General features: G+C 36.3%; 1 protein-coding gene across 2 annotated transcripts in view; it reads right to left on the bottom strand.

The window, feature by feature from the left end:
• The window catches only part of LOC129275803 (nephrocystin-4-like), a 45,937-nt gene extending 29,718 nt beyond the window's left edge, over positions 1-16,219 (bottom strand). For both annotated transcript variants that reach the window (XM_064109372.1, XM_064109371.1), the window contains exons 1-9: positions 15,483-16,219; positions 13,044-13,190; positions 10,834-10,969; positions 9,415-9,522; positions 8,771-8,926; positions 5,813-5,952; positions 4,647-4,828; positions 4,113-4,251; positions 2,892-3,113 (exon numbers count right to left, since the gene is read on the bottom strand). In XM_064109372.1, coding sequence (XP_063965442.1) covers positions 2,892-3,113; positions 4,113-4,251; positions 4,647-4,828; positions 5,813-5,952; positions 8,771-8,926; positions 9,415-9,522; positions 10,834-10,969; positions 13,044-13,190; positions 15,483-15,977 — 1,725 coding nt within the window. In that variant the 5' untranslated portion in view covers positions 15,978-16,219. The remainder of the gene's footprint in view (positions 1-2,891; positions 3,114-4,112; positions 4,252-4,646; positions 4,829-5,812; positions 5,953-8,770; positions 8,927-9,414; positions 9,523-10,833; positions 10,970-13,043; positions 13,191-15,482) is intronic.
• Between the last annotated feature and the right edge of the window lie 203 nt (positions 16,220-16,422).

Consider the following 16,422-nt stretch of genomic DNA (forward strand, 5'->3'; position numbering starts at 1 on the left):
GACCAATGCAGTCATGCCTTTCATAACACACGCAACTAGGCATTTAAGTGCGACTCTAAGTCATACATAAATCTTTGTGAAACATCCCCCCCAGACATACATGTATATGGGGTGTTGCAAGAAACTTGCAATTGATCGCAAGTCACTTTCAAGTCCCCAAATCAATTGAAATTCATGTATTTCATTGCACATTTGCAATTGATTGACGGTCTGCTTCTTGCATCAACAAATATAAATTGATTTACAATGGTTAAAATTGATCTACGTATCAATTGTAAATTTCCACCTGAAATTTGCAATTATTGATTGCAAATATTTTCTTGCAATACCCCCGTAGACACTTGTGGTAAGAATTTGCCATAACCATGATGAGACATGAGGCGCACAATCGCTCGTCTCAAAACACCCAACACTGACAGATTGAAGTAAAGCATTAAGATCAACTCATCAAAATTGAACTCTTTGCAGTTACTTGCATGGTGCACACTCACTTTCAATTAATGTTGTAACCCGCACCCGTTGCGGTACGGGTTAACCTGCCGGTATGCCCCCGTTCGCGGGTTGCGGGCCGGGCCGAGTTCATTCTCAAACCCGCAGACCGTCATACGAAAAAAAGGGAGAAGTAACGACGCATAATAAAAACATTAACAATGAAAATTGAGTAAGGATCATGTGCTTCTTACGTGGCGGATTCTTTTAGAGACGTAGATATTTCCTTTTAAAAAATGCCGGCGTATTTTTGTCTTGTGAACAGTGAACAGGACTGAGACAGTTCGACATAATACATCGAGTTGCTCTTTCAAAGGAGCGCCAGTGCAGCGCAGTCAGAGAAAGGAATGTTTTACGACTGGGAGAGGGGGAGAGAGAGAGAGGGGAGGGGATGTGTTCGGAGAATGTAGACAGAAGCCAGAATACATTGCGTAATCATGTCTGGCAAGGAGCGAGTGATAGGCCACGTGGTAGAGAAAGGATTGCTTTATGACTTGGAGTGGGGCGAGTCGAGCCCGTTTCCACGGCAACGCTCGCTGTTTGAGCTTGAGGGATTTGCGGTGCACGGCAGTGAGACAGTTGTTTGCTTATTGGATTACCAAATTAGGTCATGACCTGATAGAGCGTGCCGTCAGGTCAGAGTGTTAGCTGCCTTTTTTTGTAATTTTTTTAAAGACATGCTAAGCTGGTCTAGTCTAGTGGCTAACTAACCCTCCTTTTCGTTATTTCATACATTTTCTGATGAAAACTGAAGCCCCCGCACCCTGAATGCCCAGATCTCTTAATTTTTCCGATATACAATTGATTGATAGTCTTTAAGATTTCTGAAGATGTAAAATTTGATTGCAATGGATTGCAAGTTTCTTGCAAATACCTCTCTCTTGACCGATCGATCGAGAGAGATAAAAAATAAATAAAAGCCTAGCTAAGCTAGCTAAGCACTAGTAACACAAGCTGTTTACGTAAGTTCATGGGCGCCCTCGTAAACGTTTGTATTAGTTTACAAAGAATTGGAAGAAATACAAAAACAGAAGGAAATAATATGGAGATATACAAGAAGAAAAAATTGACTGTATCATTATCCTGGTATTTATTTCAACTTGATTACTTTACAGACGAGGTCCCATAGAATTGAATATTGTAATTATGATTGTTGTGAGTCGCCGTGTCGACCGACCTTGACTGAAAAACAATATTGCCGATCTTTGCTGGGCAGCCTGGGCTAGCTAGCGCGCGCTGAGCTGCGGCTCCAATCAGAGGAGTTAATTGCGTAATGCTTTCAATTTCGAGATCAGAGCGGACCCATTTCGTGGTACAAAGTCACAAAAAAAAACATTTTCTCTCCGGAATAAAAGGCGAATTTGCAAATTGTAAGTAAATTCACTCTAGGCTAGGTTAGTAGTTGGCATATATTTTCCTGATTTGAGCCTGTATAGTGTGGGGATTGCAGAAATAACATTTTTCATTTTTCAAAGATAAATTGACTTGCGGGTTAAAACCCGACGGGTCAGCGGGTCCCGCTTGCAAATTATTGGATTATACGGGACGGTACGGTTCGGGTTTTCACTTGCGGGTTACAACATTACTTTCAATGAATATATTTTTTTTTAAATTAAAATAACGTCATTGTGGCACCTCACACTTATACATCAGGGACCCGTTTCATAAAACTTTTGCCAAAAAAAAAACAAAAAAACTGGCAAATAAGCAAAAACTCTGGCAAACAAAATCATGCCATTGAAACTTTAATACACATTAAAAAACTCTGGCAAAAATTTGAAAGTTTTCTATGGCAAAGTTTTATGCAACAGGTCCCAGGTTTTCATCTCTGGTTATCTTTGGAGCTGCTGAAGGAGTATTCTTCTTCAATGTCTTGGCCTCCAAGATATTCAGGTAAGAAAGTTTCCTTTGAGACAACAGACCAAGACATTACCATCCAGGAACCAAGACATATGACACACAACCACTGTCTTTAATAACACATGTCTTTAGATCAAGACATTTTTGAAGAAGGCAATACATGAGGGTCACAATCGCCCCTAAGAGGAAAGGTTTGGGGCTACCATCTTCTTTGGGGTTGCACCAAGATCTGCCAAAAGCAATACATGTATTCAAGAATACTTGGAAATTCAATATCGTGCATACAGCACAATAATAATAACAGACCTGTGCATATGACATCATAATCTCATAGCGCCCTCCGTCAGAGGATATGGGATTACGTATAAACTAAGTTGTCAGAGATGCGCCAGCTGCAGATCACATACGCATGCAAGGCAATGGCTTCAGCCTCTAAGATGGCGGTGCAATGAGGTCAATGTATAATGCCTACTGTATTTACCGCATTAATATTTGTTGAGCAAATAAAAGAAAAAGCACCTAAAAAATTATTTCTCACTTACCTTAATCTTGAAGACAAATTTGAGTTTTCCAGCCACCATCTTGTTCATCTCATCGCTAGACGGATCATCGCACTTATAGAACAGGATCCCATCTGGGTTTGGTACCGGACCCCCGGTGAACGTCAGGTTGACCTCAGACAAGGAGTCCTGGAACTTGGGGCACCATGCAGCCCAGCGGACTGCGATGTTACGGGTTTGGTGACGATTCATGCTTGAATTCAGCTGCAATACAAATATATGCCAATGAAACTTATGAACATGCATAAATAAATGTATAAATTTATGGCCAGTACATGTATGTATTCAAAAAAGGAGATGTGTTTGAAGTGGACTTAATTTTTTTCTATTTGAAACACCAGCATTTTCAGTGTACTGCCAGTACTAGCATATCCAGTATCAGGTATGACAAAGAAATGTATGCACAAGCATATTAGAGTCACTATTGTCCCCAAACAATTGGGCCAATGAAATGCTTTGTAGGATCTGATGCTGGATATGCACCTGGCCTGATATTTTATTTAGACTAAGAAAGTTAACAGCTAAAATGAATTTTAAGTTTAACATGCATTATGTTTTGAAAAATGCAAATTTGCATGGGCTAATCACGATTTTTAAACTTCAAACACTGTTGTCTTCAAGAAATGAACTATTGTTGCTGATATTTTCAAATCAGCAAAAGTGATGATGGGCAAGATAAAAGCACATATCTTCTCTTTCTGCTCATATATTTGGTGTGGATTTAAGTGCTGTGCATAAAAATATTGTATAGAGCCAAAACTCACAAACTACACAAATGAATACACATAAATCTTCTCATGGTTTGGTTAAAATAAAGGAAGATAAAATATATACAATGACATTTTCTTGTTAAATCTGACAATTAATGCAACTCTCTTGCTGACCTAGTCTAAGGCCATTCCGTCCATCAATCATCACTTTGTCTAATCTCGTCTCATAACCAGTTGGTCTAATATCCATTATATTTTCATTCATTTCGCCCAATTAACACTAAGTCCTATTTATAGACCAAATGGACCTATTGGACCTAACTGGTTATTAGACGAAATGGTGAGTGGACGAAATTGCAATAAGACCATGTGGATAATTGACGAACTGATGGTAGACCAAATGATAGTAGACAAGTTGGTAAATGGACAAATTGGCATTTGACCAATTGAAAATAAACCACCATCACCACATGATTGACTGAAGGTAACCTACCTTCTTGTCACTCATAGAGTTAGGTATCGTGACGATGTATTCCATCATAAAGACTAAGCTAAAGAGAGGATCCTTGACCACCTCCGATAGTTTGATACTACCCTTTACATGCAATACAGACGTGCCTTGTAGACTCTCCCTGGTAGTGAAAATACAAAATGAGAATGAGATGCACTTATTATGTAATCACCATATTGTTGTCATTATCATTTGCATTATTATCATTATTGTCGTCATTGTCATCCATTATTCTTCTTCCATTCCTGGTCGTCATCATTTTGTATTTCTCAAAAGCAAATCAGAGATGCCCCTCTTCCCCATTCTCTTACTCCCCTGGAGCCACTCTGCCCAACAAATCTTGCATCATCATCATCATCATCACCATCATCATTATCATCCTCATCATTTCCATCACCATCATTATCATCACCACCATCATTATCATCATCAGCTGCATCATCATCATCATAATACAGTTATGCAGCTCCTAGTCTTTATCACACAGTATATACAGGTTGTACATGTATTTCTTACCTGGAGCCAGAGATGCCCTTCTTTCCCATTCTCTTACTCCCCCTGGAGCCCCCTCTGTTCAGCGTATCAGCATCCAGCATCATAATCTGAGGGGAGTCAACGTACCCCCAGCCATTGTGGATACCAACATGTAATCTCCTCTCAGCCACTTGAACGACCCCTTTATCAGATGTGACTTCTTCCTATATGTGTATGAATAGAAATACCAGGTTGATGTTATGGGAAAACAACATGTGTTAAATGTTATTGGGATAAAAATATGAGTTGAATAACAAAGGAGATTGAAAAGTCAATTTAGGCATTATGTTTGCTTACTATTGAACATGTATCTAAACATTTTTCTTGCTATATTTATATAATGTTGTCAATTTTTATGTTGAATTATAATGTATATCATGCTGTTGTTTTTTATTTTTGTTCAATATACAGTGACGATGTAAATGAGAACATACAAATAAAAAAAAATAAAAAAAAAGTACTTGATTTGAAATAAAAAAATAAAAAATAAAAATAAATAAATAAAAAATAAAAAAAACAAAGGAGATGTAAAAAGCATGATTACTGTCATACGCTTTTTCTGAGCAATTGACAACATTAATAATAATGTAGCTAACCATATATAAAAAAAAGTTCACACTCGTGCTATCATGTATGTGCAAATTTGATCAACAAACAAAGGAGAAGAAGCATTTTGGGGATATTTGGATAAACTTTGCATGAATTAATTCAGGTAATTTTCTAGTCAAATTTTCACAATTCTGTGTAAAAGTTTAACAAACTTCCTGTATCTATACCAGATGAACAAAACAAAATCAAAATCGGTCAACAAATAAAGAAGAAGCATTTTTTTGTGAATTTTGAAACAAAGACATGAATTAACATATTTAGTGAGTTTCAAAATTCTGTCTGAAGTTTTGTATCATATAAAGCAAACAGGATTGAAATCAGACATGAAATGACAAAGAAAAAGGAATTCTTTAATTTTGGACAGATGACGGACGACAGGCAACAAACACCATGCAACAGCACAAGCTCATCTGGCTCTACAGGCTGGATGAGATAAAAACCACAGCCCTGATAAGATGCAAAACAAATATCAAAATGGCTCCAAATTAATTGCTTGTGGAGTTAAATGCAAGCACCATTACATGTTTGAAAGATCTTACCCGTAGAGTCCTATCAGAGTTGATGAGTTTACAAAGTTCATCCTCAAACTTCTCTACGTTAGGATGGAGCGTGACTTGAACCTTGTCAATGGAGCAGGATACTTTCTTCAATGGCTTTGGTTTTCTCAAACTGTCCCCTCCTTCATAAAATATCAAGATAAAGGGAAACAAGTCATCAAAAAATAAGAATACATTTGAAATTAGCAAAAATATCAAGATAAATGGAAACATGATTAACAAAAAATAAAAATACATTAAAATAAGCAAAAATATCAAGATAAATGGAAACAAGATCAACAAAAAATAAGAATACATTTGAAATTAGCAACAATATCAAGATAAAGAGAAACAAGATAAAAGAAATAAGAATACATTTGAAATAAGCAAAAATATCAAGATAAATGGAAACAAGAACAAAAAAATAATACATTTGAAATTAGCAAAAAATAACACAATAAAGGGAAACAAGATCAACAAAAAATAAGAATACATTTGAAATTAGCACAAAAAATCAATCTGAGCAGAAAAGGCTTCTTGGTTTTAATGAAACCCAACAAATTTGTATGATATTCTATTCAAAATAAGGTATATCCTTTCTTGGAATTAAAATAATTGAATCATCACCCTATGGTCTATCCAAACATGACTATAATCATTGATTTGGACAGACTACTTGGCCTTTACAGACAAATTAATATTATTTATGTTATTGGAATTTTACTAACGGTGATATATCAAATTGATCTATTCATGTCTACATGTAGGTGGGCGTTTCAAAAAGCTGTTTGTAAAGTTACCGCACAACTTTACGAACGTCTGGAACATGATTTGGGTCCTGACTCAATTATATAGGATTAGGATTAGGACCAAAACCAGTGAGACTCTACCCTTTTCAGATGAAAATAAAATACTCGGATTTATTGGAAAAAACAATTGTGCACTTAATTGTATTTTTATTATAGTAAGAAAAACTGTGTATGATTGTAAAATAAACAATACAATCCCTCTTTTCAGTATCATTAAATCCTCAATAATCAATTATTATCAAAATGAGAAATACATTGCCCAAGTTAATTTCAAACAACGCAGATTTGACAAAAGATGGTTTCGGTTGAAAAATCTTTTTATTGTTTGACTTCAACATGTAAAATTATTTTGTTATACTTGTCAGTTCATTGTTTATATCAGTGATTGTATTATTCATTGTGCTCTGTACCTATTGATTTTTTATTGCCAATAAAATCCCTGTGGAGGGGAAAAAGATTAAAAAATAAAAATAAAAAATATATAGGGATATATCACTTGGCATGAGAAAGGCCCGGGGGGGCCAGTCAAATATATTGCTGTACACACGCGTGACCAAGGAATTTCCAAACACCCCCTAAACGAGTTTTTCTCTGTGTGCAAAATAACCCCCTAAACAAGTTTTTCGCGGGCCTTATTTACACATTTTGGCCCCTAAACAAGTTGTCGCCAAAATATGACCTCGGGGAAAAAGCTTGGAAAAAAAAACACATACCCTAAACACATTTGGCTAGTCTTAAAAAAAAAAGCTTTGGGGAAAAAACATACCCAAATACGTTTGACCCCGCGATTGACCATTGACCAGTTTTTCAAGACCACCCCTTTTCTTTAAAATCGGTGTTTTTGATACCCTTAACGAGTCCACGCGCGGACCGCGTCCAAAACTGAAAAAACACCCCTTTAAACGCGTGTGTACAGCAATATATTTGACTGGCCCCCCCGGGGAGAAAGGGTTACCAGTCGTGCGCAAAGCCATTCGTATCTTACGAACAGCTTTATGAAACACCCACCTGGACCAGCAAGTAACACCACTATTACTGGATAAAGTGACTTCGATTTTTACCTTTGCCCTCAGATGGATTTAATTCATAAGTTTGGGCAGAAGCCGGATAACAAGCAAAAGTCATAACCCCAAGTGATTTTGAAAGCTCATTCTTTGTTCAAGAGAACTTCAACATTGTTAGCTCAAAACCTTTTCCAATTTTGAGCAACATTTAAAAAAAAAAGAGTTCTGACAGCTGCTGATTTCCAATTTCTTAGCAGTTATTTTTTAATTTATTCCTCCTTCAATTCCAACATGATCCAAAGTAGGCAGGCCGGTTACCAAAAAGCCAAACCACACAATCAGACCACACACAAAAAAACTCACTCATGATTACAAAGCCAGAGCTGCTACATGTAATCTAAGATGGGAAAAAATCCTGTTCTTTACATGTATTTCATTTTGTCCTATTTTCTAGCCTAAAATCAAATTTTTCTTAAATATTTTGAAAAACATACCAAAAATCATCATTCTTACACGTTTCAGCAAAAACAAATGAGCACCAAACACGGCCCCTCCAGCAATAATTGATCACCTCTCACCTGAAACACACTGTATATTCATCATGAAAATATGTTTACATTAAACAGAAATACATATTAAGGTCCGGAAATCTTATTACAAAATGACAAGTATTCTTTCGAAATTTACCAATTTTTTATCAAATTTATGTGTTTTGTTTTCCATAATACTAATTTGCCTCTCATTTTTGTAACATTTTCTTACATATTGTTTAATTTTCTCAAAAGTAGGTATGGTCTTTTTCACATTTGTTTTTGCTGTTGCATGTGTCGGCGGCAGAACAAATGGGTGTAGGGCATGGCCACTCTAGGGATCGGTTGCCTTTTGTTTGAAACGCCCTGTAGGCCTATACTTTGTTCAAAATTACAATATGTGTGTACATGTATGATATGCTTTGTATTGTGTTATTTATATCATTGTTAAAATGTTTATGCAAATATATGCCCTATTGGAGGGAAATAAAAAAAAACATTAAATAAAAAAATAATTCTTCCAAGTTTCAAAAATCCCATTTCTTGGGGATAAAATCCTCTTTAGTGTCACTTTCCCTTTGAAAAATCCTACTAATTGGCAAGTCTGCACATCCTTACCCGAGTTAGCATCCACAATGGTCACACCAGGAATGATGTCAGTTCCTAGAGCTAGGATGTTCTCTGGTAGTAGATGGAAGATCTTCTCCAGGTAGCGGTGGGTCTTGATGGTAAAACACAGCTGGCAGTCGGACACGAAGGTGATGTTTGGGTTACCTGATTGGAACACAAGGTGGAAATTTGATCATCTAGGCCAAGGCTGCAGCCAAATTGTCTTTGCTTTTACAAGTATGATGCTGTTATGCGAAACGTAAGCAAAATGTGGTGGTACTACGAAGCAACCGCCTATACGCTACCATCTTGCTCAAGTCATTTTTTTTTCATTTTTCTCAACGAATTTAATTATGATATACTATAGGATTTGTATTGCTTGTTACATGTAGGTGCCTTTTAGACACAGGGCATATTATAACAGCTTGTCTGCTAAAGCCAGAGTAATCATTATTGATGAGTATTTTACGAAAGACTTCTGATGGAGAATCTACTTAATATAATTTTATCCTTTGAACATTTGATGATTCTCTTCTCTGCATCCTCAAAATACAGGAAATAACCACAAACTTCGAACATTCTACAAGATTACAGATAAATATTAAAAGGTTTTATCTTCTATCATTTGATTGCGACATATATTCGGTTCTTACCTTCAATATCATCATCTTCTAGGTATAGAAGAGCTCTAGGGGAACCATGGTAGACATCCACCCTCCTCACAGGGGCCGGTGTTGCTTGAGACGTGTCTGGCATATCACCTATTAAAAGAGATCAAATGTTTGAATAAATTGTATGGGTCAACAATAAAAAAAGATATGTCCTATTTTGATTTAAGGCACCATGTATCTATTGTGACATGCTATTCAAAGTTCATACAGTAGGTCAATCAAAATACACGTACATTGAATGAAATATTAATATATGACTTATTATTACAAACCATGTTAAAATGAAAAAGCTAATTTCTACATAGAAGCACAGAAAATGTGTAAAAGAAACAAAATTTCATTGTGCAAAGTAACAAGTGCAAACTGACTGTATTACTATCATGAATTTTAAAAAAAAAGAAAAAAAAGCCTGTAAATATCAATTTTATTTTTTTAATCATTAGACCTACATGTACAAGTTAAATGTTTTAACAACAGTATCAGGTGAGGAAGTGTATGTGGAAATGATTTTAAAATGCAGACAGATGCATTTTGGCTCCAAGCAATTGGAAATTACATCCAATAATCAATACAACTGTATGCTGAAAGAAATATCATCAATATGACATCAAATACATGTAGGCTTGTTTGTTGCACTGGTGTTGTGCATTACAATGATGGAAAGAAGAGCATGAGATGTGGATCAGTGGGTAACTCTCTGGATATTGTAATTTGAACCATAAGGGCTTGGGTTCAAATCCCAATGCAGCACTTGCATCCGTTTCCACCCAATGATGAAGTTCTTGCATAGCATCGTTATACGCCTCTGTTGACTCTTGCTCAAAAACAGGAAATGTTTCACAAATTTCAATGTCTTCAAACAGTGCTTAGAATCATCATTCAGTTTAAATCCTACTGCACTAGCTAGTGCTACAATATTATGTCATTCTTGCAATGATGTTAGAGTGGGGAACAGAAAGGTCTTCAGGTAAGACTCATAAGTAGTAAGGCATTCAGATATTCAGGCCCGAGTACAATTTATTGAACGCATGAGATATCATCAATGGCCCACAAGTTAAAATGTTGCAATTATTAAAGCCCATGGCATTCAAGAACAATTTTTCATTGAGATGACAATTCAAACATTTGGAACAAAAACAGAAACATGCTGTACTAAAATAAGGGTGACACAGCATTTGCTCTTGTGAAAATCGCTCCGGGCTTAATTCCGTTTAAGATGTAGGGTAAGGAGTGCAATAGGGTTTGATGTTAGATAATTTAGGTCGGGTAAAGTGTTAAACCAAGGGTTGAAGTTGGCCATTTGATTAGTGAGTGGAATTTAGAGTGGAGCAATTGTCCGAGAGTAAATGACACAGAACCAAAATAGGTGCAATAATGTATCACCATGATTACAACAGATACCTTGTTGGAACAGCCTGAGCACACACCAGCCACATGACATCTGACGAGGGCCTGTCTTAGCATCGTTGATGAGTGCAATGATCTCAACAATCAAAACAATGTTAGGGTCAGCTAATGACGTGTGAAAGTAAACAGGCTGGAAAAAAAATAGAACAAAAGTCAATGATACATGTATTCCATTTTATATACTTTACAGAGCGCTTTAATATGTACATCATGTACATTTGAAAGACGTATCCCAGTCATCGGATCCTTGCATGCCCGCAAAAAAAAAAAAAAAATGCATGCATTTTCTCAACTCCCTGGGAAAAAGTCCAAAAATGGTTAAGAGCAAGTTCAGAACCATGATAAATTATACTACATAACACTCACACTACTGAGAATTGCACTCATGATTTTAAATGCTGCAAACTCCCAAAATTGTCAGCATTCTTAAAATAGATTATTCTATCTATGTACGTGTACTACAGAATCAAATTACCACCCAAAAATAAGATTCAGAAGGGCATGATCCAGGGGGGGGGGACTCACATATATTGGTGGTAGGGATATGTGCCGCTCTGATGACCCCCTGTTTTCAGACCTGATTTTCAGTTCTCTAGATACTCCGAATGACAAAAGTTCAGTTCAGAAGCCGCACAGCCCTGCTCGCAAGACGCGTTATGATACATCTCAGTTCCCCAGCCCTGCCAAAGTTGTCAAGCGCGAGCACCACCTGCAAGAGATGCACATATTGCTTCGCAACTCCCTACAAAAAGGCCTAACAAGTAGCCGGTCCATGCATGGCTAGCGCATTCACAGCGCTATGGTGCACCGCACCTACAGTGCCGCAATTCCATTCCGTAGACCCTGTTTTTCACACACCGCGGTATACATGTATATCTAGTTCCCAAGACCCGTACTTTACCCTTATAGTCAGTTCCTTTAATAGACCCCATTTCAGAGTTTAGTGAGGCACACCCCCATAAAAATAATACCCCGGGGGAATGATATCATAATGTGCAGGGTTAATAATACAAACAATACAAATTTATTCTGATTCTGGTTCATAAATAACATTTTCTTTACACTGTTGACTGGCTAGTGCCCCCCCCCCCCCATCTGCACTCCTAAATATACTACTGCTGCTCCATTTTGCTGCTGCTGCTGCTACTACATGTACTATGCAATAATAAATACAACTTATTTTTTACAGGATTCCAGAATAAAGCACTCTTTTAAACAATCAAATTATGTGTGTGTGTGTGTGCATGTACAACCTCTAAGATAAAAAAAATATACATATACTGTGCAAAGTTTGCTGCACTCAAGAAATTTGTTTTATTTCTCCATTAAGCTGCATAAATGCACACCCATATTCATTACTAGATCAATAAAAATGCCTTTACACATGTACACCTTCATCCGTGCTGTAGCACAAATATACACTGTACATCATCAAAATATAATGCAAACGTGCTGTTTCCCCTCATTTGTTGACACATTTATCAATGGGATCTTTGGACTTGCTTTGTTGTATGTTGTCATGGAAACGGCCATCAACTTGACTTTGGTTGAATTCATTTAGCTTGATGAAAATGACCACATGCATGTCGAAGAGCATGTTAATCTCCATTATTGCATTAAATTACCGGTAACCTTTTTTCATTAGTTGATTGCATTTAAATACAAGTCCATTACATACATTTTAGATGAGGAAAGAGATTGAGTAAATAACACTCTATTTAATCACATGATTTAACTCCATGTAATCTAAAGCCTGTATAAAACTTTTTGAAAAGGCTTCACAGATTGAATTGCATTGGAATATCATCTCACAATCAATTACAAATGATTACCGGTAGTGGCCACTAGTAATTTTTTGATAGGTTGATTCTTTGTGTGACATTGAGTTTTACCTTTGATGATATACATGTAGCATTCTCTCTGGTAAGGTTTTCGTCTTCTATTTTGAAAGACCTTTGACACAAAGTGATTGTACATAAGCTGCGAACAAAGGTTATATCTTGGAATATTGCATTCATCTCATTCTCGAGAAGTAAACTAAAAAGAAAAATACAGTGTTATTTTAGTTTGGTCTGGATATTGTCATCCCTGAGAATCGAAATTGTTCTTTAAAAATTAAATGAGGAGGTCTGGGGCTAAAAAGATGACGATCTTTGAGCACATGGGAAGGGTTTACTTTTTTCAAATAATGTTTAGATACTCACTAAATTGTACTGCAGTCTTGGAGCATGGCTTGCGCTTTGTTTGCAAACCTTCTTTGGTCCAACTAGGGTTCGACCAAAGAACCGTTTGAAAGTGACGTCAAAAAGACTGAACCGTAGCTGGTATTGGGTCTGCTTCTTGGCTTTTTCCTGTTAAAAAGTAAACAAACCAGAGAAAAGAAATGATGATTATTTTGATGAATTCATTAAAACAATAAATATGTACCTGTACAAGTTTTCAATCCAGAATTAATTTAAGTATACGCAGTTTTATACAATTACATATTTACTCTTTGAACCTTACAGTAAACAAGAGTTTAAAAATTCAAAAATGAAAACAAGTGTTTAAGAATTCAAAAATTAAAACAAGTGTTTAAAAATGTAAAAAAAAATTCCAACTCTCATGTCACATTAAGCAGCCTGGCGTACCATTCATTGATTTATTCTCGGATGCATCCGATTTGTAGTGTAATGTAGTATTAAATTTTAAACTACATTGTACACAGTTTCATTTTTATATTTAATCTTCAATGAATTATGCATGGTTGTTTAAAGTACTACAAGGTTCATTAAACAGTACGTGCTGAACATGTACATCATATTCAAAAGAAAATATTCTCATCACACTGTACATTGTAGCTTAAAATCATCCCACTTGTTTCATTTTCTAATTTATCTGTCATTTTTCTTTTTATAGTGCTTGTGGAGTACCCTCTATTTGTATCTGATTCTCGATCTATATCCAATTAACCTACAATTTTGTGACAAAACCAGAGCTGCATGAAACAGCCTTGAATCTAGCAATTACTGCCCATCTCCTGGCATGCACTGCGGTCAAGATCAACTTTCATAATGGAATTGGAACAATCTGATAATAAATATCTTATTATTTGTCCATAAATGAGCTTTGTTAAAGTAAAATATATACAGTACTTACTAAGTTAAGTGCTACATGTGTGAGTATAGCTCAAGTCTTTACAAACTCAAAAAATCCTGGTGGATGTTTCATAAAAATCTGTTTTTAAGCTACGATCGATTTTACAAACAACTGGGGATTCATTCTTGTGCTACCAGATTTCCAAAGGTGTTGATAAGGTGTTTAAAGGACAAGTCCACCCCAACAAAAAGTTGATTTAAATAAAAAGAGAAAAATCCAACAAACATAACACTGAAAATTTCATCATAATTGGATGTAAAATAAGAAAGTTAAGACATTTTAAAGTTTTGCTCAATTTCACAAAACAGTTATATGCACATCCTGTTGGGTATGCAAATGAGGAGACTGATGACGTCATCCACTCACTATTTCTTTTGTATTTTATTGTATAAAATAGGGAATATCCTATTTTTCTCCTCCTTGTCAAGTGAAACAACGATTACTTCCTCCCTGAACATGTGGAATGAGCATTGTTTTATACTATATGATTCAGTCAAATTGGTCCTTATTGTCAAATCTATAAAAAATGAAATATTGTATAATTCAAACAATAAAAAACAAAAGAAATAGTGAGTGAGGGACATCATCGACTGTCTCATTTGAGTTGTGCATATCACTGTTTTGTGAAAAATAAGCAAAACTTTAAAATGTCATAACTTTCTTATTTTACATCCGATTTTGATGAAATTTTCAGCATTTTGCTGGTTTGATTTTTGTCTATTTATTCAAATTAACATTTTTGTGGGGTGGACTTGACCTTTAAGGAAGGGTCACCAGCCGATCGTAAAGTACAGTGTAGCTCGTAAGTTACAAACAGCTTTATGAACCTCCCACCAGGATTTAACATGTAGAGTCTTTAATGTATTATGATCTGTAGAATTTACAAGTACCTGGGGCCGATTGCACGAAAGGGTCTTTCCAAGGACCGTCTTTCGTGTCGCCCATCTTTTATGATACGCCATGTGAAACGCATTTCAAATAAATTATCTGCAAATATATTTTATTTGTCCGTTAAAATAAACAGAATATTTTTGTTTACAAAATGATGTGATATCTCATGAAATTGTATAAAATTTGATTTAAAAGCAAGCTTACAAATTTTATTTGTTTATCATAAATTTCAGAAACACCCCGCTTACAGCGCATCATAAAAGATGGGCGACACGAAAGACGGTCCTTGGAAAGACCCTTTTGTGCAATCGGCCCCTGTACATCATGTATTAGGACTTTTGATTCTCTTTATCATCATTCTAAAATATTTCTACAGTGAACATAATTCCATGTAAACGTATTTTGAAACATTCATGTTTTTCAACACAGATCAATTGATTTTTCTTCGAAATTTCACTATTTCTTAAAATGATAAAAGAAAAGGAATTTCTTAAGGTGATAAAAGAAAAGGAATTATGTATGAAGACTAACGATAAAGCACATGGGATTCTAGCAGGAACAGCACTGTGACTGACCTCCCTGGAGGTCTGTTCCAGTTTAAAAAAACTTTGTACCTGAGCTTCGACATCGTGGGCTACATTATCCACTGAATGAACCAAGATGATAAATGGGACCCAGTTCTTACGGTCCACCGTCTCATCACCATGGTAACGAACAGCTGTTCTACGATAATCCGCAGGAATCACCCGCTTTACACACAGCTCCTGCTTAATACTTTCTATCTCATCCCAAGTCTGCTGGTACTGGGTGTGGGGCGCTGCTTCGGACAGACGGAAGTGACGCGGAAGGCTTGAAAATTGACTGAAACTTGTTGCACGCTGCGGATAACGGTGGCTCGATTGGGTAATCGTCTTGCTCTTGTCGATCCAGACATTTGGGGTAGTTTGCCACAAGGCAAGGGTGGATTCTGGTGTGAGCAGTAACTGCGGAGGTTGTGAGGGAATCAGAGTACTGGGTGTCCATGTTGAAGATTCCTTGTGCTTTGTGGTCTGACCTGGATGGATTCCAGTCTCGTGTAAAGATTCTTCTTCACTTTCATGATCTTTCATTGTTCACATAGCGGGGGTAAAGACATTACTCAAAGAGACTGAGCACTTTGGCCTGATCTTCAGTAGATATGAACAGATGACCCACTCCTAAAGACAATGGTAGCAAGGTCTCATTTCAATGGAGTTCACAACCTCACAAGAGGTCTATAATCGCACAACATAGATATGATATATCCCTCATCCTACGAAGTGCAAACTATCAAAACAAACTTGCAAAAGAGGAGAAACAGAACTTTGGCAAGAACCAAAAGTTCAGATACCAATTAATGTACTTTCCAGCTCTATATTCAATGCAAAGACAAAACATTCTCGAAATTACATCAAGAACATCTTAAAATTAGATCTGTTAGCACAAATTATTTCTCTTAAAGCCAGAAACTGAACACAAGACTGACTGCAAGAGGCAGATCCTTTTAGTTTCTTGAGACGTGGCCTACATCTACAT

Source organism: Lytechinus pictus, chromosome 14 (assembly GCF_037042905.1).
Source record: "Lytechinus pictus isolate F3 Inbred chromosome 14, Lp3.0, whole genome shotgun sequence".
In the NCBI taxonomy this organism is placed as follows: Eukaryota; Metazoa; Echinodermata; class Echinoidea; order Temnopleuroida; family Toxopneustidae; genus Lytechinus; species Lytechinus pictus.